The following is a 27,439-nucleotide window of genomic DNA, read 5'->3' as shown; positions in this document are numbered from 1 at the left end:
TGATGGTCGGTCCACTTCTAAAGCAGCTGCTCTGTCTTAGTAATCAGCCTCCCAATTGTAAACCCAACTGAAGAAACATGAGACATTTATTCTATGTAGCTTTTTTCTTAAAAACATTTGGGTAAATACAATAGCACTATGTTCTGAGTTCCTGGTATGATTCAATACATTTTTATTATGGTAGAAAAAAAGTGATATTAAGGAACTTAGTTATTTGTATATAAATAAATTACAAATTTATTTTGTAATTCCCAAAAAGTGACTTTGGTTCTTTCAGACAATAAAAGTTTACCATACTTGCAGTGATGTTCTTTGCAGCACTGCTTGTAATAGTAAAAGACTGAAAAGAGTGTAAATGTCCATCATCAGAGAATCAGTTAAGTATATGTTTGTACATCCATACAATGAAAAGTAATGCAGCTTTTAAAATAAATGAGGAAAACTCAAATGAACCCACAGTTTAGTCTCATAGGTTGCTAAAGAGAAAGGCATGACATACACACACGCTATATATATATATATATTTATTTTATATATATTTTATATATATTTATTTTATACACACACACACACACACACACACACACATATATATATATATATATATATATATATAAATCTGAATATGCAACTATGTAACCAGCCATGATCACCTCTAGAGAGGTCCCACTGGGAGACATTATTTTCACTATGTTTACCCATTCACGCTGCTTGAATATTGTGAAATGATCACCACAGTAAGTCTAGCTAACCTCGAAGATTTTTTAAAACTAACTAAAAACTAAAAAAAAAAAAAAAAAGATAGATACCTAAAATGGAACCTCAACTTCTATGGTTACCAGCTAATACTGAAAAAAACTGTGCAGTATATATGTTTTTTCTTTTTTGGAAAATTTCTGGTTTCATGTTGATACATAACCTGCTATAAAATAATTAGTGGATGACCAATTGTGAGTAAATCATTCTAAAAACAATGAAAGCTCCTTGTCTTTTTATTCCAGCCTCTTCCTTTTTAAATATGGAAGGTGCTGGTGTCATCAAGGCCAGGCCTCCCACTGGCTGTCTCCCATTCTAGCTACACCCTTGGTGGCCATTCCCAGCCCTTTGCAGTAGCCTCACCCTCCAAAATACTCAAATAGTTGCAACTTCATTAATGGGAAATTGAAATTTACCTAACATTTTACAGAACAAAAGGGATGGGTCACCTCAGGGACCATAACCCTAATGTGACTTAACCCCCTGTTGGGCTGCCCCCCGCAGGCCTGCACTTGCCCAGCTTCAAGATCAAAGAAAGAGCCCAGAGTCAGTAAGAGAGACATGAGTGGTTTAATGGATGGGGGAACTTACACGTCTGAAGCAAGGTCCTGGAGCGACACCCCACTGTGTGCATCGGATGGGCGGGCAGGATATGGCGGCAGTCTTCGCTCATGGGGCAGGGCAGGGGTGGGGGGTGGGAGATTGCCAGTTATAGGGGGATTGATGCCAGGTGGGCTCATTAGTTACCAGGGAAACTAGCAGAGGGGGATGCCCCTCACAGCCCCTTAGATAAGAGCAATCACTAGCTGGGGTCTGGGGCAAGGACATAGGAAGGTCAGTCATGTGCGTAGGGTGTAGGTGAAGCAGGCACTGGTCGGGCAGGTGACGTACAGAGAGCAGCATGACCACATTAGACACATTAGACAACCTGCTCTTTCCCTGAAGTCCTCTCCCGGCGGTTCACATCTCCTCTCCTCCTCCACAGGTATACACATCCTATCACCCTCAGCAACTCATCTAGCACCCACCGGATCTGTTAACCCACCAGCGATGCAAAAGGCAGGTGGTGAGCCCAACAGTGGCCCAGCTGCAGGGCTCCCCCTGGCCCCGCCGCGTACAAATGCAGCCCCATCTCGATATGTACACTCAGACTCACATGTTCTTCACACTCAAACATCTTTGAAATCAGGCTCCATTGCACAACCGCTATCGACCAGGGGGGGCAATTGGAATAGTGTCAGTATCACCTACCTGAGCACCATCAAAAACAGCATCAAACCTGCAGGGTGGACGTCAGCTTTTCAACCCCTAGGAACCAGAGTTGTAGTTTTAGGGTGAGTCTGGTACATTTAGCCACATTCCTGAAGCAGGTGTTAAAAGCAGACTAACTTGATATCCTTGTAAAGCTGGTTTACAGCACCAATGATTTTGTTTTTATAAATTCTTTTAAGAAATGCTCTCATCCACACACTTATTGGCACAGAGAATAACACTAAGCAACTAAGCCCGTGTGTCACAACTACCGAGCCTGAGCTCTAGAGCCCACGAACCACAACTACTGAGGCTGCATGCCACAACTACTGAAGCCCACACACCTAGAGCCCGTGCTCCACAACAAGAGAAGCCACCGTAATGAGAAGCCCACGCACTGCAACGAAGAGTAGCTCCCGCTTGTCACAACTAGAGAAAGCCTGCGCGCAGCGACAGAGACCCAACGCAGCCAAAAATAAACTAATTAATTTAAAAAAAACAGATTTGCTAACGCTCCCTGAGATCATAAAGCTACAGTTTCAAGTGTTGGTTGTCACCATTTAAAAAGCACGGAAAGCAACACCGTAGGCGATGCGTAGCAATCACAGGATGGATTTTGCGTGCCCTGGTGTTATCCACAGGGGTCCTTGTGGTCTGGGATAAAATTTCCATTAACAGCATCACACAGTGGATGAAAAGAATGCTGCATCTCAAACAAATTGGAAGAAAAGATCGTTTGCTCTTGATTTGTTAGGTGACTACAAAAGTCAACGTTCAACAGTGAATTTGAAGTGTGTGTAACACTCATGAAACATGAAGGTAATGGGGGAAAAGCCCATTTCTTGGTTTATAGATGAACAAATTTGAAACACATAGCTAATGTTAAAAGTAGGTATTTTACCATCTCATCTGCAACCCTAAAAGTTAAATGTTTAAGTTGGGCAGAAAGAAAGCTTTTGGGAGGATCTTCCTTCACACTGGAAGAAGAGGCATTGTCTGTTCAATTTAGTCTCAGTATAGTCAAGCATACATGATATTAAAACCATAAAAATTGACGAGATCATTCTATTTTCAAAAAAGCAAGTACCCTAATTTATCTTAATAAAATGTAATTAAAAAACAGAATTACTATCTTCACGGGTGGCTCATACCAATGCACTGAAGTTAGAGGCAGTTACCATTAGATTAGTCTGAGATTTAATACCTTTCTTACATTAATTCAAATCTATTTCAATTAGAATCTTAAGGTTATCCAGCAAAAAATAAAGTTTATATTCCCAAACTTTTTAAAAAAATCAAACTTTTAAATACATGTAAACTATATCTTACTAAGTAAATATGTACCAAGGGCTGCTGATAGTAGAGCAGAATTTCATCATCAATTAATTCAACACTCTCAATAGGAATTTGACTATGTAAAATTAAGAGGCAAGGAAAGTGTTTATACCTTTTGACTTAGTAGGCATACTTCTGGGTTTCTAAATAAAGCAATTAAATAGTGGAATGATTGCATAATTATGATATTCCACTCAATGAATTATTACACAGCTATTTTTAAATGGTAAATATCAACACTACATTTAAGTTACTTGTAACACGTATGAGAAGACTGGATGGGAATATTAAAAAAACAGCTAGTATGTCAGGCAGCAAAAATTGCAAGTGACTCTTCCAAAACTTTCAGCAGCGTTGTCTTAGCACTACTTTTATAGTAAAAAAAAAATTTTTTTTGACTATCTAATACCATGTTGTATAAGCATATGGGGAAAAACATAGGCACACACTATACTGTTAACATCTGTTATTGATTGGGTTTAGAGGAGAAGACAACTTTTTTCATTATGTATCTTTTAATTTTTAAGTTCTTAATAGAAACATTTTTAAATAAAAAAGATTTTAAATGCCTCTTGAAAACACTCATGCCCTTACCATAAAATACAATAACAAATTGGCAATCTGGCCTATATGAGTTAAAAAAAAAATAGTATTAGCACCCATCCCCTTCTACAGTAAGTATCCTAAATGGTGCAATAGTATTCATTGCCCAGAGACTGCTTCTCGATTTTAAACAGTACACCTTGACAGCAGCCATGGGCTGTGCTCTTTGTGGAGTGTCACAAAGGTGCATGATGGCAATGCCACATAGAAAACACACCAGCAGATCTAGTAACCACACTGGTAGCCTGTAGAAATCTTCAGGATGAAAAACATCAGAGCAAGGTCAACCATTGTATTCTTCTTTATTTAAAAATCAAAAAACTATTTTTGTGATGCAAGCCACACTTGCCCCTTCTAAGTAGCTTTTCAGATCACTTTCAAATTAACCACAAAAAACCCTTTCTCCCAACAGAAAGGAAAGCTTTTATAGTAAAGTATTGAGTCATCTCCTGGGATCCCAAGATATGCACCTGATATTGAGTATCTAGATAGAAAGGGCAACTCTAATTTTAGTCTTAAAGTGCAAAGCTGTCAGTGACTAAGAATCACCTATGTAATTTGAAGGGTTCATTTGTTCTTTTATGCTTCTTTGAGGTTCTTCCGGAGGTGCATTTATAGATTTAGAAGGATTAAAGGAAGCCATTCTAGAACAAATCCCTCCAGCGGGCCCCAATTACAAGGTCATGCAAGGAACCTGGTGGAAATTCTGGAAGACGAGGGTGTAAGGGACAAAGGGTCATTCAGTTCAGTTGTTTCTTCCCTTCACATGGAAGGAAGGAATGAATTTCTGTTCCTTTAAGAGAACTGAGAATAAATTAAGAGAACTTAAGAACTGTTTTTCAAACTGAACAATTAGAAATATTGTTTCTAATGAGCTTCAAAACCAAATTATCTACTCAAGTATTCATAACAGCATTTATTCCTAAAAACTAAAAAAAAGTGCAAATAACCTAAACATCCCTCAGCTGATGAACTGACAAACAATGTCATACATTCACACAACAGAACACTGTTTAGCAATGAAATAAAGCATTGACACATGCTACAACATGGATGAACCTTGAAAACATAATGCTAAATTAAAGAAGCCACTCACAAAAGACCACATATTGTAGGATTCCACTTATGTGAAATATCCAGAACAGGCAAATCCATAGACACAGAAAGTAAATTAGTAGTGGCTTAGGCTGGGGAAGGTTTTTTTGTGAGATGCTGAAATGGCCTAAGATTAGACTGTAGTGACGGTTGCGCGATTCTGAATATACTGCAAAACCACCAAACTGCAATCTTTAAATGAGTGAATTTTATGGTATGTGAAACATATCTCAATAAAGTTGTAAAAAAAAAAAGACCTTAACACTAGCTGTTTGGTTTTAGCAAATAAAATGTACAAATGTAAGCTTAATTATACTAAGTAGGGAAGGAAACTGTATCAACATAACTATTAAATAATTATCTAGAAGTTCAAATCCAATTACGCCTCAAAAGAAAAAAATTCACCCTTCTACCGAGCAGTTACAAGTTCCAAATACATAACACTGTCATTAAGCAGACAGTAGAAATACCTTTTAATCCTTGACAGCTGTGTCCATGAGAGCCATGATTGATTGACTGGAGTTTCACTTTCCAGTGATTTCAGGGGCAGCACATCCTGAGGTAGCTGGAGAAAGTAAGTCTATATATTTAGACAGTAACTGCTTCAGAGGGTTAGCGTAGCTCTTCTGAAGGCTCATCTAAGAGTGCATAGAAAGGCTGTAGTAATGAAGCTCTCTTTAGAAAATCGCGTTTGGAATTGGTCTAAATTAGGGGGCCGAAGCTGGAAGAGAATAACCAGTGGTCCTTCGAGATTCCCATCTCTATCAATTGAGTCCACCTGATGGCGTAGAGCCCAGAACTCTGTATATTTAGACAAGCTCCTCCGGAGGCTGACAGGGCAGGGAAGGGATCACAGTCCCGGTCACCACCCCTCAGCTCACCAGCAGGAAGGCAATCAAAGTCAGAGGTGCTCCCCTTTACTAGTTAGAGCATCTCTTTTTATTCTTTTCTTTTTAAAAAATTTTATTTATTTTTGGCCACGCTGTGCAGCATATGGTTTCTTAGTTCCCTGACCAGGGATTGAACCCGTGCCCTCTGCATTGGGAGCGTGGAGTCCTAACCACTGGACCGCGAGGGAAGTCCCCTAGATCATCTCTTGATATTCTTAGTTTCCTACCGGTATATCTTCTTACAGACAAATAAATTAGAACTGATCATTTTTAACACATTAAAAATCTCTTGAACAGGGACTTCCCTGGTGGCGCAGTGGTTAAGAATCCGCCTGCCAGTGCAGGGGACATGGGTTTGAGCCCTGGTCCGGAAGATCCCACACGCTGCGGAGCAACTAAGCCCGTGTGCCACAACTACTGAGCCTGCGCTCTAGAGCCCGTGCACCTAGAGCCTGTGCTCCGCAACAAGAGAAGCCACCGCAAGGAGAAGCCTGTGCACTGCAACGAAGAGTAGCCCCCGCTCGCCACAACTAGAGAAAGCCCGCGCGCAGCGACGAAGACCCAACACGGCCAAAAATCAATCATCAATCAACAATCAATCAATCTCTTGAACGTTGTGAACATGGGATTAATACATGAGGCATTTTTTATGTTCTCATGGGATAGTAAAGAATTCTTTTAAATTGGGAGATTATCTTTGATAGTCTTTAAAATGTAATCTTCGGTCTCAGTCAAGAGAATAATGGAGTCTTAGGAGCGATATTTAAGTTTAATTTAATACAAACATCACATACTTCTCCCTTCTCGGAAATGGTTGCTTCATCTTAACTAAGAAGATGGAAAACTATTATGACTTAAGTCTTCATTCTGTGATTCGTGTGTCTGGACAAGGTTAGGCAGACAGCAAAACTCCAGAGGTCCTGCCACCAAACCTACAGCATTGAGAAAATGCTAAAGCCAAGTCAGTTCTCCATCTGGCAGTTCCATACGAGCTGCGAAAACTCCATCCAGTTGGTCCTTCAACTCTGCATCATCTGGATTCCTCGGGGTCTGGAACCTCGGGGTTGTTCTGACTTTCCCTGGACAGCCGCCCAGGACTCACGAGCTCTCCCTCTGGCCCCTTCAGTTAGCCTGGGCCACTCTGCGCTCGGAACCGTGGAAGTTCAGCATCGTCGTCACCAGCTCCGGGAGGTCGAAATCGTGCTTCCACCCCCAGTCCTTCCGGGCGTTGCTATCATCAAAGTTCATTGGCCAACTATCGGCTAGGACAAGATATGGAAGAGGAGCTTAAGTTATTCAGGCTCTAGATTTGCAAAAAGGTCTAGAACATTTTATTTTATTTATTTATTATTTTTGGGGGGGTACGCGGGCCTCTCACTGTTGTGGCCTCTCCCGTTGCGGAGCACAGGCTCCAGACATGCAGGCTCAGCGGCCATGGCTCACGGGCCCAGCCGCTCCGCAGCACGTGGGATCTTCCCGGACGGGGGCACGAACCCGAGTCCCCTGCATCGGCAGGCGGACTCCCAACCACTGCGCCACCAGGGAAGCCTTCTAGAACATTTTAAATAAAGGATTATCATCCACGAAAGAAACGTCCTATTTGAAATCCCCCCTTGAGCTGAGCAGAGCAGCTATTACAGGCACACACACAATCACCTTCTTAGATTAGAAGTCTGTCACCTCAGAGGAAAGTCTCATGCAGACTTGTCAGGTGGGGCTGCTATGCTCAGATGACACTTACACAGGGGCACAGTCACAGCCTTTGAGAACCCAGGGCTGCTCTCATACTACACCTGCTTGTTTTACGTTTAAACTGGCAAATGGTGAAGTGCCGACAAGCTGTTTATTTGGATGGTTCTAGTCCACCCACTTTAGACATCATTTCCCAAAACCGCAGCATCTGCTGGCTCTGGTGCAACAGCAGCTCCTTCTCCAGAAGGTGTCGGGCCCCTTGGGAAGGTGCTGAGCTCTCCTTATCCTCCTCCGTTTATGTTCTCAAGGACTTGTGGGGCGGACTGAAGCTTAATTTTGGCTTTGAGGGGTTCTGCAATGGGGTACCAACCTATGGCCTGTCGGACAGGATCCACGTTGTAGGTGATCTGGAATTCTGGAACGTGCTTGAGAACCTCCTGGGCCAGCTCCGCAGGGGTGAAGCTCATGGCATTGACATTGTAAGTCCTCATGGAGAGGGACTCTGCCGGGGCCTCCATGACCTCCAGGGTGGCCCGGAGGCAGTCATCAATGTACATCATCGGGAGCCTCGTGCTGGGCTTCAGGTTGCACTCAAACCTGCCATTCTTGACGGCGTCATGGAAAATCTGGACCGCGTAGTCTGAAAGAGAACCTGGCCTGTGGGTCTTCTCATAACAAAACGGTGAGTGAGCCTCTTGCATTAAGGCAGTGGTTCTCAGATGTCTTACTCTCAGGACCTCTTTATGTGCTTACAAATCACTGAGGGTCCCCAAAGAGGTTTTATTAAGGTGAGCTGTAGCAACATCTACTATATCAGAAATCAACTGAGAATTAAAAAAAAATATTTCTGCATTTTAAAATGACCATAATAAACCCACACGTTCACATGTATAATATTTTATGTGAAAAAGAACACATTTTCCAAACAAGAGAAAATTTAGTGAGAAGAACAGCATGTTTTACATTTTGAAAACCTCTCTACTGTCTTAATGGGCGACAGCGGGAATCTCTGCTTCTGTGTTCAGTCCACTGTGCTACACACATCATGTAGCCTCTGAAAAACTCCACAGTGTACTTGTAAAGCAGAGTGAAAAGGGCAAATAACATCTTAGTACTGATAGGAAAATTGTTTTGACCTCCTGGACCCCTTGAAAGGGTCTCAAGGATTCCCAGGGGTTCCTAGTGCATACTTGGCGATGCACCACATTAAGGCAACATTTTTTAAAGTAACCAAAACCAAAGGCTCTTTTAAAATCCCTCAAATTTTAATTGAAGATATTCAAAGAAATGGGAAGATTTCCCATGCTCTTGGACTGGAAGAATTAGTATTGTTAAAATGGACACACTACCCAAAGCACTCTACAGATTTGATGCGATCCCTATCAAATTACCCATGACACTTTTCACAGAACTAGAAGAAATAATCCTAAAAGTTATATGGAGCCACTAGAGACTCAGAATTGCCAAAGCGATCCCGAGGAAAAAGAACGAAGCTGGAGGCACAACCCTCTCGGACTTCAGACAATACTACAAATCTACAGTAAAAAACCCCTTGGATTTTGTCAAGTATCTTTTACATTGTATCTCAGAAGCCCTCATATGGGAGGGATCTCTAATGTGGGAGTTACTGAATATGACGCATGCTCAAGTCCAAAGTGAATAATGACAACAGTGTGGAAACAGTAGGGAGGGTCCTCAAAAAACTAAAAATAGAACCACCATATGACCTGGGTCCATATTCGAAGAAAACAAAAACACCAATTCGAAAAGATACATGCAGCCCAACGTCCCTTGCAGCACCATTTACGGTAGCCAGGACATGGAAGCAACCTAAGTGTCCAGTGACAGATGAATGGATAAAGAAGATGTGGCACATATATATATATATATGTATATACACACACACACAATGAAATACTACTCACTCATAAAAAGGAATGAAATTTTGCCATATGCAACATGGATGAACTTGGAAGGTATTTTGCTTAGTGAAATAAGTCAGAGAAAAACAAATATATGATATCACTTATATGTGGGATCTAAAAAATAAACAAACTAGTGAATATAACAGAAAAGAAACAGACTCCCAGACACAGAGAACAGACTAGTGGTTACCAGTAAGGAGAGGGAAGTGGGGAGGGGTAAGATAGGGGTCAGGGATTAAGAGGTACAAACTACTGTGCAGAAACCAAATAAGCTCCAAGGATACATTGCACAGACAAGGGAATACAGCCAATATTTTATAACTATAAATGGAATACAACCTTTAAAAACTGTGAATCGCTATGTTGTACACCTGAAACTTATATAATATTGTAAATTATTCCTTGGTAAAAGACAAAAGAAAAAAATGAAGTTAACCAGGCCTGGTCCTCCACTCACCAATGAATAATACAGGCTCCTAAACAGGCAAGTAACCAACTGCACTAGAGATGAGCAGTAACCCACTCTCATTTTGGGGCAAGCTTTTCTGAAATAAAACTAAGACAATTTGGATAAACAGCAATAAGCACAATAACAAGAGCAGCGGGAGCAATGCTATGTTCTTTCTAAATATGCAGAGTCCATTTTAATAGAACTCTCTGTATGAAGAAACAAAGGTATATTCAAAGAAAGAGGCTTTTCTTTTCTGGCCGCACCACGCAGCTTGTGGGATCTTAGTTCCCCGACCAGGGATTGAACCCAGGCCCACAGCAGCGAAAGCGCCAAGCCCTAACCACTGGACCGCCGGGGAATTCCCAAGAGGTGATTTCTCATTTGGTGTCTTCCTACATTGTGGGTAACAAACGCGAATGTCAGTTTGACTCTGGCACTATGGGTGGCCAATCCCACTGGACTTACAGCATCGGCATGAGTTTAAGTTTAAGTCAGTAGGGGGGTTCAATGAGCTTCTCAGATGCACTTCCCAGAAAGGATGCAAAAACTCCGGTCAGCATACGACTAAAAAGACGACAGATCCATCTCCACTTTGCCCGGCCATTAGAAAGCTTATCTTACGTAAAAAAAGAAATCGAAAATAACACTTACCCGTCGTTCCTCCTCCAGGTTGGGAGTCAGCAGAAATGATTCCAGGATATCTCAGGCATCGGAAGTCTAATCCATACCGGTAATAATAATACTACAAAAAAGAGAAAACTTCCTTTAAAAAGAATCTTTTAAATCAGGTAGAGCAATGCAAAGAAATAACAGCCTTTTCCTGAAACTTCATCCCATACAGTCGTATTAAAATCCTCCTAGAACTTCCCTGGTGGTCCAGTGGCTAAGACTCTGTGCTCCCAATGCGGGGGGCACAGGTTCAATCCCTGGTCAGGGAACTAGATCCCACACGCTGCAACTAAAAAAAAAAAAAAAAAAAAAAAAAATCCTGCATGTTGTGACAAAGATCCTGCGCAGCCAAATAAATATTTTTTAAGTGAAAAATAAAAAATAAAAAAATAAATCCTCCTCAAGGAAATGAAGGCTCTAGAATTGCTAAGAGTCACTCATTTCTCTTTAACAAATAACCCGGAAGTTTTTATCTTCAAAGAATCGTCATTCTGGTGATAACATCACTAGATAACACTGTAAATAACAGATCGGCAGAGAGTAAGGATTTCCAGCCTTTCTTTGGAAGGGAGACCGTGCGCATAGTCCTGAGCAAATCTCCACAAGCCTGTCCTGTGGTGCAGTGCTGGGAAGAGTACAGGGAAAGATGGTGACTGTGATATAGCAGATGAAGGATCAGAAACCGGCTAAAATGTGCTATAGAGTTAGAAAGACAAAGCGTATTAAAAAATAAAACCAAGAGTCTGTCATACAGAGTGAAGTAAGTCAGAAAGAGAAAGACAAATACCGTATGCTAACACATATATGTGGAATTTAAGAAAAAAAAATGTCATGAAGAACCTAGGGGGAAAACAGGAATAAAGACACAGACCTACTAGAGAATGGACTTGAGGATATGGGGAGGGGGAAGGGTAAGCCATGACAAAGTGAGAGAGTGGCACGGACATATATACACTACCAAACGTAAAACAGATAGCTAGTGGGAAGCAGCCGCATAGCCCAGGGAGATCAGCTCGGTGCTTTGTGACCGCCTGGAGGGGTGGGATAGGGAGGGTGGGAGGGAGGGAGATGCAAGAGGGAAGGGATATGGGAACAGATGTATATGTACAACTGATTCACTTTGTTATAAAGCAGAAACTAATACACCATTGTGAAGCAATTATACTCCAATAAAGTTGTAAAAAAAAAAAAAATTAATAAAACCAAAAAGATGTCTGAGGTTATTTTAAAATTACCTCTGATAACTACCAATATCGGGGACCTGAAAGAACAGTGCAGTACAAATAAGGTGGGCAGCAAACGAAAGACGGGGTGCCGTTCGAGGGGCGTGTATGAAGTGTTGCGTTAGCACAGGACTGAGGATTCCTCTGGAGCTGTCGGTACTGACCACTTGGCAAACACACTCAGTCCCCGAGCATTTCTGGGGGCAGAGATTAAGGGAGGGAGAGAGTCCCCTCCAAGGCTGAACCAGCAGGTGTTTGAGGCAGAAATAGAAAAGGAAACACGGAGTCATCTTGCCAAGTGATGCTTACCTCGCCCATGAGCTCCGCGTGGACCTTGGACACCCCGTAGATAGTCCTGGGTCTCTGGATACAGAGATCGGGGGTTGGGTTCCGCGGAGAAGTAGGTCCAAACGCCCCGATGGTGCTTGGCACAAACAGTCGCAGACCGTGCTCCTCGGCAACGTCCAGGACATTGTGCAGCCCTGAAACGAGCCGACGTCGTCAACTGGGAAACCTCTTCCCAAAGAACTGGGAAATCTGGGTCATCTGGGGCAAGATCCAGAGACTCACCAGTGATGTTCACAGCTCTGGCCAGGGACACGTTTGCTTCTCCCACTGCACTGAGCAGGGCGCTGTAATGAAACAGCCACGTGACACGGTTGTTCACCACGATCTCCCGCAGATTCTTGTAGTCCAGGATGTCGGAATAAATAAACGGGCCTGCAAGGAGCAGTGGAAACAGGAAGTAAAAGAGTTCTGGGCTTGAAAAGCTCAACAGGTCTTTTCCCCTCCCCCACGGACTTTGAATTCCATTGGTACCGACTTGGTAGCAACAACTTGGACGCTCACCAGCATTTTCCTTACGGAAGATAACAAATCCCAGCCACCACCCAGCCGTGGGGCTGACAGCAGCTAATGCTTATACAGGACATACACCTGCCGGGTGCTGTTCTAAGGGCTTTCTGTATATTTAACTCTCACAGCCTTTGAGGCGGATATTTTGTTGATGAGGAAACTGAGGCATAGAGAGGTTAAGTAGCTTGCCAGTATCAAACAGAATAAAATTAAGAACCGGAGTAACGACCAGGCAACTGGCTTGAGTGGCCAAACCTATAGGCACACAGAGATTGCACCCTGATTAAAAGTTGCATAGGGCTTCCCTGGGGGCGCATGGTTGAGAATCCGCCTGCCGATGCAGGGGACATGGGTTCGAGCCCTGGCCTAGGAAGATCCCACAGGCCGCGGAGCAACTAGGCCCGTGAGCCACAACTACTGAGCCTGCGCGTCTGGAGCTTGTGCTCCGCAACAAGAGAGGCCGCGACAGTAAGAGGCCCGCGCACTGCGATGAAGAGTGGCCCCCGCTCGCCACAACTAGAGAAAGCCCTCGCACAGAAACGAAGACCCAACACAGCCAAAAATAAATAAATAAATAGCATTCCCTTAAAAAAAAAAAAAAAAGTTGCACAGTTTAGGACTTCCCTGGTGGTCCAGCGGTTAAGACTCTGCGCTTCCAGTGCAGGGGGCACGGGTTTGATCCCTGGTTGAGGAAGATCTGCATGCCGCGCGGTGCAGCCCCCCCCCAAAAAAAAGTTGCATATTCTAAAGGAATAGAGAAATGGGTTTACAAAAACAAAAAACCCACCACGGTATAAAAGAACTATAAATTAAGAGTTCGCCACACCTGGTTAGGCTAGAGGTAGAGCCGATTTTGTGCCAATTTCCCCCACTTTCAGCAAACTACCACTCTTCCCCACGGTAAACAGCAAAAGGCTGACACAGAACCAGGAAGGACTAGAACTATAAGAACACCTTTGAGCTGTAGACAACCTGACTAGAGGAGTCTGGGGTCTGTGTGTGTGCACAGTAGTTTAAGAACAAGTCCACGCTGAAATACGAGGATTAATTTCTCCAAAATTTAAAGTTCCTTTTCCTCACTTCAGAACTTGATCTTTGTTTGCTTTCTCTCTGAGCAAAGTTCACTAAAAACTCTGAAAGATAGGAATCAGTTTTATTCCACAGATACTGCTCCCAATAATATCCAAAGATACTATTCCACAACTTCATGTCAAAGTCTGAAGGACTCTCCTGTCCTTGGGTCCCTTGAACAAGCAGTAGCTGTACCGTAGGCGTTTTTTTTTTTTTTTTTTTTTTTTGCGGTACGCGGGCCTCTCACCGTTGTGGCCTCTCCCGTTGCGGAGCACAGGCTCCGGACGCACAGGCTCAGCGGCCATGGCTCACGGGCCCAGCCGCTCCGCGGCATGTGGGATCTTCCCGGACCGGGGCACGAACCCATGTCCCCTGCATCGGCAGGTGGACTCTCAACCACTGCGCCACCAGGGAAGCCCCCGTAGGCGTTTTATAGAACTTATGAGGACAAAACCATGAAACATTTTTAAGTGGCACAGCTGTGCCTCAAATACTCCTCTTTCTTTAATTCACAAGCCTGGTTATGAGCGGTGACACTGATGCTGGGAGCTGCCTCTCTACCTGCTCTGTGAGCCTCTTACCACTAAGGAAGACGTGCTCAGGGGGCTTCCGAATGTCAGACAGAATCACGTTGTCCTTCCCAAATCGTTTCCTAAAGGGAAAATCAAACACGCGAGTTGGTACCCTGAGGGCATAACAGGTGCTATGAAAACAGGCTTTCCAACAGGAACTGTCATGTCCCATCAGCCTCCAAATCCCTCCTCCTCACACCTTTCTTCCCTCTTCGTCCTCAACTCACGGCCCTGCAGTTGCAGCTGCACTCAGGGCAGCACCTCCTGCTTCTACCTCAGCCCATTATCATCCCGGTATCTGTCACCAGTTTCTTCCCAGTGCCCCTGAGTTTTTCCATTTCCCTCCCCGTTCTTCTCTCCTCTTATCCTTTTTTTTTTTTTTTGCAGTACGCGGGACTCCCACTGCGGTGGCCTCTCCTGTTGTGGAGCACAGGCTCCGGGCGCGCAGGCTCAGCAGCCATGGCTCACGGGCCCAGCCGCTCCACGGCACATGGGATCTTCCCGGACCGGGGCACGAACCCGTGTCCCCTGCATCGGCAGGCGGACTCTCAACCGCTGCGCCACCGGGGAAGTCCTCCCCTCTTATCCTTTTATCCCACTCTCCAAATCCCACACTGTTCCTTTTCAGTTTCTACACATACAGTACTTCCCTCTGCCCCCAAACACCTGAAAACCAAGTGATTTACTGGGAGGCAGGTCTTACTTTGCCTAACTAGGAAAGGCAGAGGGCAAGGGACCAGCTTGGGGAATGCTGAGTCGAGGACCTGAAACAATGTCTGTGATTTGAAGAGGCACAATGAAGTGCATCCCAAACGGTCATTTACATACGATATCTTAAAGTAAGCAAGAGGGGAGAGAAAAGATTCAACGGTTCAATGGGGCCAAAGACAAGCCCTGAAAAACTCAGAATTTAAATTTAAACTTTGCGAGCTCTTACCTCAAAAGGCTAGCAAGCCCCACTCCAAGCTGGCCAAGACCCCCTGGATAAGGAAGAAAAAAGTGAATCTTTAATCTAAATCTGACCAATTCAGTTATTCCCAGTATGTAATAATAGAATAAAACTCTACTGGCACTCTTAGCTAACTAGGTAAAGCCCCAGGTTGGCCTGATAGAACTGAATTACCTCCTCGGAGCTAGGACAGAGATCGGGTCCAGGTAAGATTAGTTCCAGAGACAAAAGTGCTCTCCAGCACAGAGTGGCTGGGGGGAAGCCAGGGTACAGGTAAGAGCACAATCACAGAAGAGCAGGACCACCTCCTGGTCAGGAATTCACTACCGGCTTTGCCTTTGTTATTTGATGGGCTGGGAAAATTATCTGCCACGGGTACCAGAACACTCAAAGCTAGATATAATAGTTTGATATCAACCTCTGCTGGGATTATCCAAAGCACCCTGCTTCCATTAGACCTGGAGAGGAATAGGAGGGGAGAAAGAAAGAAGGGACAAGCCAAGAAGTCACCTGAAAAAAGGGGCAGATCTCTGGATGGGCAGGGAGCGGCTAAGAACATTAAAGATGAGTATTACAGCATCTTAATTTGGACGCTTACAAATGCCATTGGTGGAAACGGGAGAGCTGGGGGTCTGGGAGCACCTTTAGGGGAATACAACCCTAAATTCCATCTGGGAGAAAGTAAGAGGTGGGAAGATACGGACAGTGGGATTTCCTGTAAGCGTGTGTTAACATGGGACTGAAACCAGCCCACTGACGGTAACGCTGGGCCCTGGAAGATGCTTTGTGGGTGCGGGGAGGAGGGGATCAAACAACACACAGACAAGAAGCTGGGAGAGTCGGGGGGAAGCGCAGAGGGAACCGGCCTCACTTGAAACCCAGTTACGGCAGGAGAGGAGGAGGAGGAGGTGCCGGTGAAAGAAACACACACACACTGAGGAATGTAAGAAGGATTAGGACGTGAAGCCAAGGGATGAAACTCTGGCAAACAGAGGACAATAAAACATGTCAGTCAAATCAGAGGGGGGCCTGGGTCAGCTGGAAGGACTTGCGGACAGACAGTCAAGTTTGCAGTGAGCAGATACAGAACCAGGACCAGGTGTTGGGTGGCTGCGAGGGAAGAGGGGTCAGCAAGCCAGTCCGTGGACAATGAGCTGCAAGGGTCGAGAGGTGATGGTGAGGCGTCCCTCGGGCCCTGGGCAGGCCCTGGCTATCTCTTCCATACAAATGTGCAGGAACTGCCTGGCCCGAGAAGCTTGGCCAAGGAAAGATGCGCCTGATTCCAGAGGCCGTGTTCTATCCACACACCTTGGCTCCCAGGCCATTCCTCGCAGGAGAGAGGAACTGAGTCCCACAGCAGCATTTTGGTCCTCTTCAGGTTCCCAGGTCCTCCCTTCAGACAATAAAAGATTTGGGCAGGGAAACCAAGCCCTGGCAACAGCGGCAAAATAAGGACAGGGGCCTTGTGCTATTTCGGAGGGAGCCAGGAGTGGAAACGGGAGTTTCTGATGAATCAGTGTTACCTGGTGGCATGTTAGACATTCCAAAAACAAATACACCGCCACACAAAGAAAATAACAAAGCCACAAATGTGGAAAAAAGAAAAAAACCCAACCTGTAATTAAGACGCGCGGTTGGTCTGCTTCAGAGAACGAGGTAGAGTGGAAGTTGGCATCCGCTGGAATCTGCTGAGGGCAGGTGCCCAGAAACCGGCTGGGCAGGACAGGAGCCTGGCAGCCACAGGCCGGTCTCTGCAGCACCCGGCTGGCAACCCGCCGCAGCATCCAAACGACTGGCATGATCTCTGCAGACACTGTAACACCAAAGGAGCAGATTGAGAAAAGATACATGCGCCCCAATGTTCACCACAGCACTATTTATACTAGCCAAGACACGGAGCCTAAGAGTCCATCAACAGATGAATATGGATAAAGAAGATGTGGTGTGTGTGTACACACACACACACACACACACATACACACACACACACACCGGAATATTACTCAACCATCAAAAAGAATGAAATAATGCCATTTGCAGCAACATGGATGGACCTAGAGATTATCATACTAAGCAAAGTAAGCTAGACAAAGACAAATACCACATATCATTTATATGTGGAATCTAAAATACGATACTAATCAACATATCTACCAAACAAAACAGACTCACAGGTATAGAGAACAGACTTGTATCAATAGTTGCCAAGGGGGGAGGCTGGGTAGGGGAGGGAAGGAATGGGAGTTTGGGATTAGCAGAGGCAAACTATCATATATAGGATGGACAAAGAACAAGGTCCTACTGTATAGCACGGGGAACTATATTTAATATCCTGTGACAAATCATAATGGAAAAGAATATGAAAAAGAATATATATATATATATCTGTATAACTGAGTCACTTTGCTGTATAGCAGAAATTAACACAACACTGTAAATCAACTATATGTCAATAAAATTTAAAAAAAAAAAAGAAGAAGCAGAGTTCAGTATGTAACTGCTTACCCTCCCAACCCCTCAAAACACAAACCCTGGGCTTCCCTGGTGGCGCAGTGGTTGAGAATCTGCCTGCTAATGCAGGGGACACGGGTTCGAGCCCTGGTCTGGGAAGATCCCACATGCCGCGGAGCAACTAGGCCCGTGAGCCACAACTACTGAGCCTGCGCGTCTGGAGCCTGTGCTCTGTGACAAGAGAGGCCGCGATAGTGAGAGGCCCGCGTACCGCGATGAAGAGTGGCCCCCGCTTGCCACAACTAGAGAAAGCCCTCGCACAGAAACGAAGACCCAACACAGCAAAAATAAATAAATTAATTAATAAACTCCTATCCCCAACATCTTAAAAAAAAAAAAAAAAAAAGAACAAGGGAAAGAAGGTACGAATGGGGTTCTTTAAAAAAAAAACACAAAACACAAAAAACCACAAACCCTTTAACCACAACTAACACTAAGATCGCCAGCTCATGAGCAAAGCCATGTTCTGGATTCATGAATCGAACTAAAGAGACTGCTGATGGTGCAGACAGGGAGCCAGTCAAGAGCCGGCCCTGTGAGCCCAGCCCTGTGAGCCCAGCCCTGTGAGCCCAGCCCTGCGAAAAGGGGATAAACGTCACTGGTGCAAAGTGCAGGCAAACAAAGACTGGCCGAGATTTAGAACTGGAGCCACACCGTGCTGACATCAACTGGGATCTAAAGTCACAGTAGAGGTTACTGGGTACAGAGCCGTCCACGCCAGGAACACCATGGATCCCCGCAAAGGCCTCAGATCTTCACAACTGTAATCATCTGTCCACGTACCATCGAGGTGAGAACAGGTCCCCTGTTAAATAACACAGAGCCCTGTGACTCTCGTGCTAACTCAGATGTTACCTTTAGGATGAACCAGACTAGAAAAGCAGATAGTTAAGGTAAAAAGGCCCCCGGCAATACTGAGTAAGCTGTGACTAACTCCTGTTTCACTGCCAACTCAAGGATCATTTAGAAAAGCCATTTTCTCCTCTGTTCCCAGATCATGTATATGTTATTGCAGTCCAGCCCCCCTTCCTCATCAGCTTTACCCAGGCAAACATGTAACAAGAGCAGATCAGAGCTCTCAGTTCTAACAGCGACCTTCCTGCCCCCAAAGCTCAGGCCTTTGCACTCTGCACACTGCCAGTGGCCTCCACGTCCGTCAGCTGTCAGATTTCCAACAGCACTGGCGGATGAGCCTTCAGAGCGACCCCAGTGCCCAACGCCCTCACAAAGAAGCGGCCAGATCTCAACCATCTTATATTTTGCATTATAAAACAAGAAAAAGTAAACCACACTTGGAGACATTTCCCATTTAGGATCTGAACTTAGCCTGGCATCACACTCAGCCCAGTGCCTTGAGTAGGTAACAGTAATTCTAAGTTAAAACTGCCAGAGGTATCAGAAGCTGTCCTGCAATCCCTAAAATCCAGATTATAGAAAACAAAAGGGCAATACAATCTGCTGAAACCCTATGCTTGGACACCCTTTTGTGAACCACAGAGGTCTTGTTCTTTAGGACACCGAAATAAGGCGGGCAGAGCCCCGATGGCTTCTGTAGGGTCAGGGGCTTGGCCCATCAGATCCCCAGCCTGAGATGGAGCCCTGCCAAGGTCCTGAGGCCCTGCATCCCAGCTAACTTTCCCAAACAAGCAGAAGACAACCTTCTGATGGCGCATCTCCGGATTGGAAGGGAGGTCACTATAGGAGAGACCCAAGCTTTTCTTCCATCATCCCTTCAAACCATCTTTGCAGCCACTGCTGACACCCGAGACCAGGTAAGAACTTTGATTCTTAAAGTCAGTAATTTCAGCAAGTTCAAGAGGATGGCGAGGAAGCCAAGAAGCAGCCAGATTTACCAGAACATCTGAAACTCAAAGACAATTCTCAGTTCCCAAAAGCAAAGTAGTGATGGCCACAGGTGAAGAAGTTTGGGGTTTTTTTTTTTTTTTCTTTTAAAGGTTGAAGACACTGGAGTGAGAAGGAGAAAGCATGAAGGAGGTACAAATTCTTAATTGAATATAAAGTATTTTAGTTTAACAATGTGGACAATTCATGCTTGAGTTGGTTCTTATTCCACAACTATTACTAGCTAACATCTGATGCTCATGACAGGCCAGAGGCCTGTGAATGTCTTTCTGAATTACAGCGTTTAACCATGGCAAGCACCACCCCTCTCAGGGAACCCAGTTCCTAACCGTTGAGCAGCTCTACTGTCCCTATAATGGGATTGCTTTGATGAACAATGCATGTACATTAAAGACAAAACCAAAAACCCTCCAACCGTCTCCCGCATGAAGCTTTTTCAAGTCAAGATTATTATCTTGCCACTGTCAAACTCAATTTTATACTTTTAAGGCAGCAGCTCTCAAATTTTATGGTCTCTGGACTCTTTTACACTCTTAAAAATTGGGGACTACAGAGAACTTTTGTTTAAGTGGGGTCTATCTAACAATGTTTGCTGTAGTAGACAGCAAAACTGAGAAACATTTAACCTATGAATGAGTTCATTTAAAACCAATAAACATGTTAAAATAAACATATCTGATGAAAAGAACTGTATTTTCCAAAACAAAACATTTACTGAGTGGCACTGTTTTACATTTACTTGTCTCTTTGATGTTTTCCTTCATAGAAAGCAGCTGCATTCTCACATCTGCTTCTAACTCAATCTGTCTGCTGCCTTGATTGAAGTAAATGAAGAAAATCCAGACTCAAAGCAAAGCAGTGGGGAAAGGAAGCTGTATTTTGAAAGCCTTTTCAGATAATTCTGGGTACTCATCTTGGATATCCAAAACTCAACACATGGTAGTTTCTTAAAGGTTAGTTGCAATGTAGAATCTGAAGCCATTATCAGTGAACTTTTGTACCTGCTACATTAAGACCCACTGGTATATCTAATGCTTTGAACACATCTTTTTTTTTTTTTAAGATGTTTTTGATGTGGACCATTTTTAAAGTCTTTATTGAATTTGTTACAATATTGCTTCTGTTTTATGTTTTGGTGTTTTGGCTGCAAGGCATGCAGGAATCTTAGCTCCCAGACCAGGGATTGAACCTGCACCCCCCGCACTGGAAGGCAAAGTCATAGCCACTGGTCCGCTGGGGAAGTCCCTTGAACACATCTTTTACTCCTGCATGGTTTTGTAATTTCATACATTGTTTTTGGGAAAATATTGGTTCAGTGAGTTATGCAGAGCTTCCAACTGTTAACACACTTCACTGTACAATACCCAAAAGTCATACTGGTTGATATCACTGATCTCATCAGAAAATTCCCAAGTATTGGGAAGCTGTCAAATTCACGGTAGTGGATACAACTTAACTTGCAACAAATACCTTGGCAGGCTCGCTTGGTTCATTTTTTTAGAAAATGTATGCCGATTATCCAGGTATGAATAACTGTCATTTGTCAGTCATTCTTTCAAGCAAAAATGGTTCGCTATGAAAAACAGGGACCAGTTCAGCTCACAATTCAATCACACAAAATGCTTTCTCTCAAGACAACCATCATATTTCAATATGGAACAAGTACATCCACTTACCACATGACACGTTAAAAAGATGTCTCTAGGGTCAAGATTTAATAAAATCAGTCATTTTTACTCCTTCATAAAGGGCATTCTTAAGTAAAGCTTTCCATTTTTAAATTTTATTTTTCACTGAAAGTACATGGCAGTGAAGAACACCATGACTTCTAGTACCACGTGGTGCCACTGCCTTGATTCCTGCAAAGGCACCAGTACGTTTAGCAGGTGTGACTTGTGCACCGTCAGTGCAAATTCAACAGTTGTTCCGGAATAAACCATGAAATTCAAAAAAGTTATTCCACGCTGAATACTTTGGCACTATTTGTGTTTGCTGTCAAACGTTCACCAAAAAGATATTCTTTGATAATTTGTTTGGCGCTGATACCAGATAAATACAAACAAAATGGCAAGTGCAGCCATGACTACAAATTCTTCCATTTGTAAGGTAAAAATACACTTCTCTGTCGAGATACCAAACTAGTTTTCATGTTTGCAGCTAAATCTTTAATTTGACAAGTTACTGTATTATTAGAAAGTGGCAGTGCTATTATTTCTTTCAATGCTTTTTCATCCAAATAAGGCTTTATTGTGTGTTTCTCCAGCCACTGCAATTTGATAACCTATCTTAATAGCTTTTTCTTTTCTAGTTTGGAAAGCTGTAACAAATAATTTTTGGCTTTTAAAGAGCTCACCATATCTACATTTAATTCATTCATTTTATTTTTCTTTAGATGATGAATGGTTGGTCTAAGAATAATGCTATTGCAACCAAAATACTACTCAAAAAAGTTCTATGGCATCAGACACATAAGATAAATTTCTGACATCCGTAAAACTTGACGAAAGCCTTCATATTTTCATGTATTATTTAGTTCTGCACATTTATTTGGAGTAAATTCCTCTTTCCATGAGTCAGAGAACTCTGTTATGTCATCGTTTCTTTTTTTTTCAGCATTTATACACATGGTACAGTTTTGAGTAGAAAAAAATCGAGTCCTCTAATATCCCCCTTTTTAAACCATTGATCTATCCTTAAATATAAAAAATATATAAATTAATATTCTTTTATGTTAGAATAAAATATTAAGTTCAAAAGAATTTTTATACCATTTAAAATTTTAGAAAAGTTTTAAAATCGAGACTATAAACTTTTTTTTTTTTTTTTTTTTTTTTTTTTTTTTTTTTTGCGGTATACGGGCCTCCCACTGTCGTGGCCTCCCCCGCTGCGGAGCACAGGCTCCGGACGTGCAGGCCCAGCGGCCATGGCTCACGGGTCCAGCCGCTGAGCGGCATGTGGGATCCTCCCGGACCGGGGCACGAACCCGCGTCTCCTGCATCGGCAGGCAGACTCTCAACCACTGCGCCACCAGGGAAGCCCCGAGACTATAAACTTTTTGTTCTTTTTCCATATACCCACAAGACTCAATTTAGGGATTTCAAAGTTATGACTTATTAAAAGAAAACAGTCCCCAGAGATGATAGCAGCTATAACTGCAGGTAGCTAGTAAGAATGCAAAGAAGTACTAAGAACAAACAGAGTTCGTCTCTGAAAATGCACATATTTATACTCTAAGCCTACTCTCCTTAGAAGATTCTAGAAACACAAGAGTACACAAGCACACATCTCATTAGCCATCAGAGGAAAAGCTCATCACAAGCCATTTGGCCTCTAGAAAACTCCACCATACACCTGAGAGAGAAAGAATGAAAAAGGCAGACAGTCTCTTAGTATTTTTAAAAAAATAGCCTCGGGGGCTTCCCTGGTGGCGCAGTGGTTGAGAGTCCGCCTGCCGATGCAGGGGACATGGGTTCGTGCCCCGATCCGGGAAGATCTCACATGCTGAGGAGCGGCTGGGCCCGTGAGCCATGGCCGCTAAGCCTATGTGTCCGTACCGCAAAAAAAAAAAAAAAATAGGCTTGACCTCATGGACCCTACAGAGGTCTCAAGGAACCCCAGGGCTCCCCAGATCACACTTGAGAACAGCTGTTCTAAAGTAAAACTTGCTTTGCCAAGCTAGTTATTAAACTTATACAGGGGAACCGTCAAAGATGACTGAAGATCAGATGAGAGTCCATAGACCTTCTCCCCTAAGCATCTTGCTTACTTTAACTCCAAGGGATGAAAAAGAAACCTGCCAACAGACATTCCTCCTTAAATAATGGAACGTCTCCCCAGAGCAGAACTCTAAGAAAGTAGTGGCATCAGGAGGACAGTGGGGTGATAGAGATACATACTCAGAGCCCAGCTGGCCTTGATTGCTTGGATGTGGGGCAACTTGTGAAGGAATGGAGGAGAATAACACAGGCTTCCAAGTTGTGCTGCTGTAAGCACGGGCTTTCTGGAGGAGCAGGTCAGGTAAGAAGACAAACGAGCTTGGCTTTGGACATGTTGGTTTTAGGTGCCAGGTGCCAGTATGGCTGCCTTTCCCATGGAGCTGTGAGTCCCACCGAGCAGTTCCTAGCAGTGCCTGATGCATGTCAGAACTCAAACACCATGTCAAACAGGTAGGCAGGAAGAAGAAACCAAGAAATAACAGGGGTTTGTCTACACCACAATAAACAGAATGTCCCCTGTTGTCAGAAAACATTACTTCTGTTTCTTGGGGAAAAAAACCTTAATTCAATTGTGATTGCTCTGAAGACAGATAATTCTACTTCAGAAATATTAAAAGAAACTCCAGTTTGAAATATTGAAAACCAACGAAATAGGCCTTTTCCCTGAGAATGCGCCATCAATTTCCCTTAACATTCTTGCTGTCTTGTGCTTTACCCAAATTTCTAGCTCTAATCATCCTCAGCCACGGAGACAGTAAATAAAGATGTATTAAGTAATGTCTCCAGCACATTTAGCATGAAGCTAAAAGCATCCAGCCTGCAACAGATGAATGGATAAAGAAAATGTGGTATATACATACAATGGCGTATTATTCGGACTTGAAATAGGAGATCCCGTCACACCAACAACATGGATGAACCTGGAGGACATTATGCTGAGTGAAATGAACTGGTCACAAAAGGCCAAATGCGGGCTTCCCTGGCGGCACCGTGGTTAAGAATCCACCTGCCAGTGCGGGGGACGCGGGTTCGACCCCTGGTCCGGGAAGATCCCACATGCCGCGGAGCAACTAAGCCCGTGCGCCACAACTACTGAGCCCACGTGCCTAGAGCCCGTGCTCTGCAACAAGAGAAGCCACAGCAATGGGAAGCCCGCGCGCACCGCAACGAAGAGTAGCCCCCGCTCGCCGAAAGCCGCACGCAGCAACAAAGACCCAATGCCCCCCAAAATAAATAAATTTATATAAAAAAGGCCAAATTCGGTATGATTCCATTCATATGAGTTATACCAGTTATCTAAAGTCATCAAAAAAGCGTAGACACAGGAAGTAGAAAGGTAGTTGCCAAGGGGTGGGAGAAACGGGGAGGGGATACGAGCAGTCAATTAACAGGCACAGCTTCAGTGTTGCAGGATAAAAAAGTTCTAGAGATCCACTGTGAATATACCTGACAGTACTGAACTGTACTCTTAACAATGGTTAAGATGGTAAATTTTATGTTATGTAATTGAAGCCACAACTTAAATTTTTAAAAAAAATCCAGCCCCAAGAAATGGTCAGTGCATACATATACTACTGAGGAGTTAGAAAATTCGCCCAGTGGAGATCAACGCCACCCCAGAGACCCATCAAACCCCCGTCCCGTCCAAACTCCCCAGCCCTTGTCTCACCGAACCCCCTAAATGGTTCTTTTCCCTCTGCTTATAAACCTGCTGAAACCTATTATTCTCCTCCAGCCTTTACCTTTCCTTCCCATCTCAAGGATCTCCAGAGAGTTCCCCGCCCCTCCAAGTGGGGCCTCTTGCTCTGCACTTTTCACCGAAGGTCAGCCACTGCCCAGTTGACAACTTCCTGGCCCCGGGGACTAATAACGCTTCTAAGACACATTTGCAAGGCAGTCTCCGCTTCACATCCTCCAGCTCATTAAATCATAAAAGCAAACGTGTCCTCTTCATAGTAATGACCCAAGGAAAAAAATCAGGCAGCTCAACTACTGAGCGCTGACGAAGCACCTGCTTTCCTGAACCCTTACTTAAGCCTCAGAGTAACTCTAAAGCCGGGATCTTGTCTCCATTTTGCAGAAGGAATTTTGACCCGCCCAAGGTCAGGCAGATACTAATTACCAAAAGGAGGGACTGCAAACCAGGTCCGTTGAGTCTCAAACCCTCCTTCCATCACCCCCACTCTTCTCCCTCAAAAGAAGAGATAACATCAGGTACCCAAGAGAGAGGACAAAGAGGAAACACCCTCGTGGTGGCGCAGGGGGCACCTTCCCCGCCGCCCCTCCTCCCCTACAGCTCGGCTACTCCTCCTCGCCGCTCCCCAGGACGAGAGCACCCACGAGCCGAGGGCGTTCAAGGCCAGGCACGGCCCTCCCTCGCCGCGCGAGCCTGCGTACACTACCTCGCCAAACCTCAAGTATCCCCATCCTTAGAAAGGGGGAAATGATCGGACCACCACATAATAAAAGCAATTTACAAAAGCATTTAACAAACTGTTCAGTGTAAAGACTCCATCAACCAGCTGGTAAAGTCTAGACTTAAGATGGGGTTGATCCGAAAGCCAGGAAGCGTCGGGGGAAAAAATACCGGAGCTCTCAGCGTGAGCTACAGAGGGTTTTACAGGGAGATCTGGCTTCGCGGAGCGGGCGCCCCCATACTCCCTCCTACGCGCGCCGGCCCGGGAAAGGGAACCCAAGAAGACGCGAGGACTTGGGCCGTACGCGGGTCTCCGGCCTCCGCCTCCCAGCAAGGCTGGATAAACCGGTTTTATGAGAACAGCCGCTCCCGTCCCTATTCCCTGGCAGGGTGTGCCCTTCCGAAAAGTAGGAAGGGCCGGGAGCCGCGCCTGGCGACCCCAGCAGTGCCCCGGCCCTCCCCCGGCCTCCCAGCTCCGCGGCGACTGCTGGGGACCCCCGCTCGCGCCCGGGAGTGCTGGGTCTCCAGCGCCGTGCCGCGTCACACCGATCGGGCCAGCGGGGGCCAGGTGGTCAAGGGGACCTGCACCGTCAGTCTCGGTTCTGAAGAGGCTCAGCTCCCGGGGTCAGTCGCCGGGGAAGCATCCGGCCGCCTCCGCACTGACCTTCCGACGCAGCCGCCCAGAGATGCTGCGCTGCTGCGGCGCCGGAGCTGGAGCTGCAGATGCCCTGGGCCCGAAGTCCGGGAGCGCAGAACAGAAACCAGCACTTACCGCGCGCGGAGCCTTTATAGTCTCTGCGAGCAAACCCGCCCCGCGGTGCACCAATCCCCTTCTCCGGTCCGGGCCGCCCTGGCATGGGCGTCGGATCACCACGTGGGAGGGCGCCGGTTGCCATGGTACTCCCCGAGGGTCCCAGTAGTGTTCCTGGCGGTGCACGCCCCTCACGCGGGCTCCGCCCCCGACCCATTTTAGGGAGAGCTCGCGGAAAGAGAGAGACGCGTTCGAGTCCGGCGTGCGGCGTCCTGGGCAGCGGCAGAGCCAGTCTGCAGGTCTTCGCGTGGGACTGTCCGGGTGGGGACAGCTCAAGGGCCTCCCAACACAAGGGGCCCGGCCCCCCGGAGCCCCAGAGCACCGGTCCGTGCTGGCGTTTAGCGGCTCAGCAGTGGACTTGAGGAGGAATGCGGGACGCCAAAGGGAAAGCTGGAGGGATTGGCAGGGGAAATAGCTCCGGACCGGGGTCAGGAGATACGGTACAAAGAGACCTTGAGAGGGTCATTTCATCTTGGTTTCCCACATGGGAAATATCGCTGTGAGATTAGATGACCTCCAAGGCCACCGGACCAGCAGAGTCAGCATCACCTAGGAGCTTGTTGGAAATGCAGATTTGAGGCTGCACCCCAGACCTGCTGAGTCAGAATCTCTGCGTTGGGGCCCTGTGAGCTGTGTTTTAACAAGCCCTCCAGGTGATGGTGATCTGTGCTAAAGTTGAGAAGCGCTCATCTAGGGGAGTGGTTTCTCAGACTTGGCTGCAGATTAGAATCACCGGGGAGTTCTGGAACCTCCCAAATAAATCAGAAGCTCGTGGGCGGGAGGAG

At 45.1% G+C, this 27,439-nt stretch overlaps 1 protein-coding gene across 1 annotated transcript; it reads right to left on the bottom strand.

Annotated features, from left to right (window-relative positions):
* Positions 1-6,685: 6,685 nt before the first annotated feature.
* Positions 6,686-26,569, bottom strand: LOC307055185 (L-threonine 3-dehydrogenase, mitochondrial). Its single transcript, XM_079707200.1, has 9 exons — positions 26,508-26,569; positions 16,953-17,150; positions 15,326-15,368; positions 14,398-14,468; positions 12,461-12,610; positions 12,200-12,372; positions 10,650-10,740; positions 7,993-8,262; positions 6,686-7,192 (listed from the first exon to the last, which is right to left on the bottom strand). Exons 2-9 carry the CDS (start codon positions 17,134-17,136, stop codon positions 7,053-7,055), a joined length of 1,122 nt encoding a protein of 373 aa, XP_079563326.1. The 5' UTR covers positions 17,137-17,150; positions 26,508-26,569; the 3' UTR covers positions 6,686-7,052.
* Positions 26,570-27,439: the final 870 nt, after the last annotated feature.

This window comes from Hyperoodon ampullatus (genome assembly GCF_949752795.1).
Source record: "Hyperoodon ampullatus genome assembly, chromosome: 6".
NCBI lineage: Eukaryota > Metazoa > Chordata > Mammalia > Artiodactyla > Ziphiidae > Hyperoodon > Hyperoodon ampullatus.
This window is presented reverse-complemented; position numbering and strand designations above follow the sequence as displayed.

Excerpts from the sequence above, each read along its gene's own strand:
- LOC307055185 (XM_079707200.1), bottom strand. The coding sequence starts at position 17,136 with ATGCCAGTCGTTTGGATGCTGCGGCGGGTTGCCAGCCGGGTGCTGCAG. Across the intron at positions 15,369-16,952 it reads ACCGCGCGTCTTAATTACAG|GGGGTCTTGGCCAGCTTGGA; the intron begins GTTGGGTTTTTT and ends TTCCTTATCCAG. Across the intron at positions 7,193-7,992 it reads TCCTGTCCGACAGGCCATAG|CCGATAGTTGGCCAATGAAC; the intron begins GTTGGTACCCCA and ends ATCTTGTCCTAG.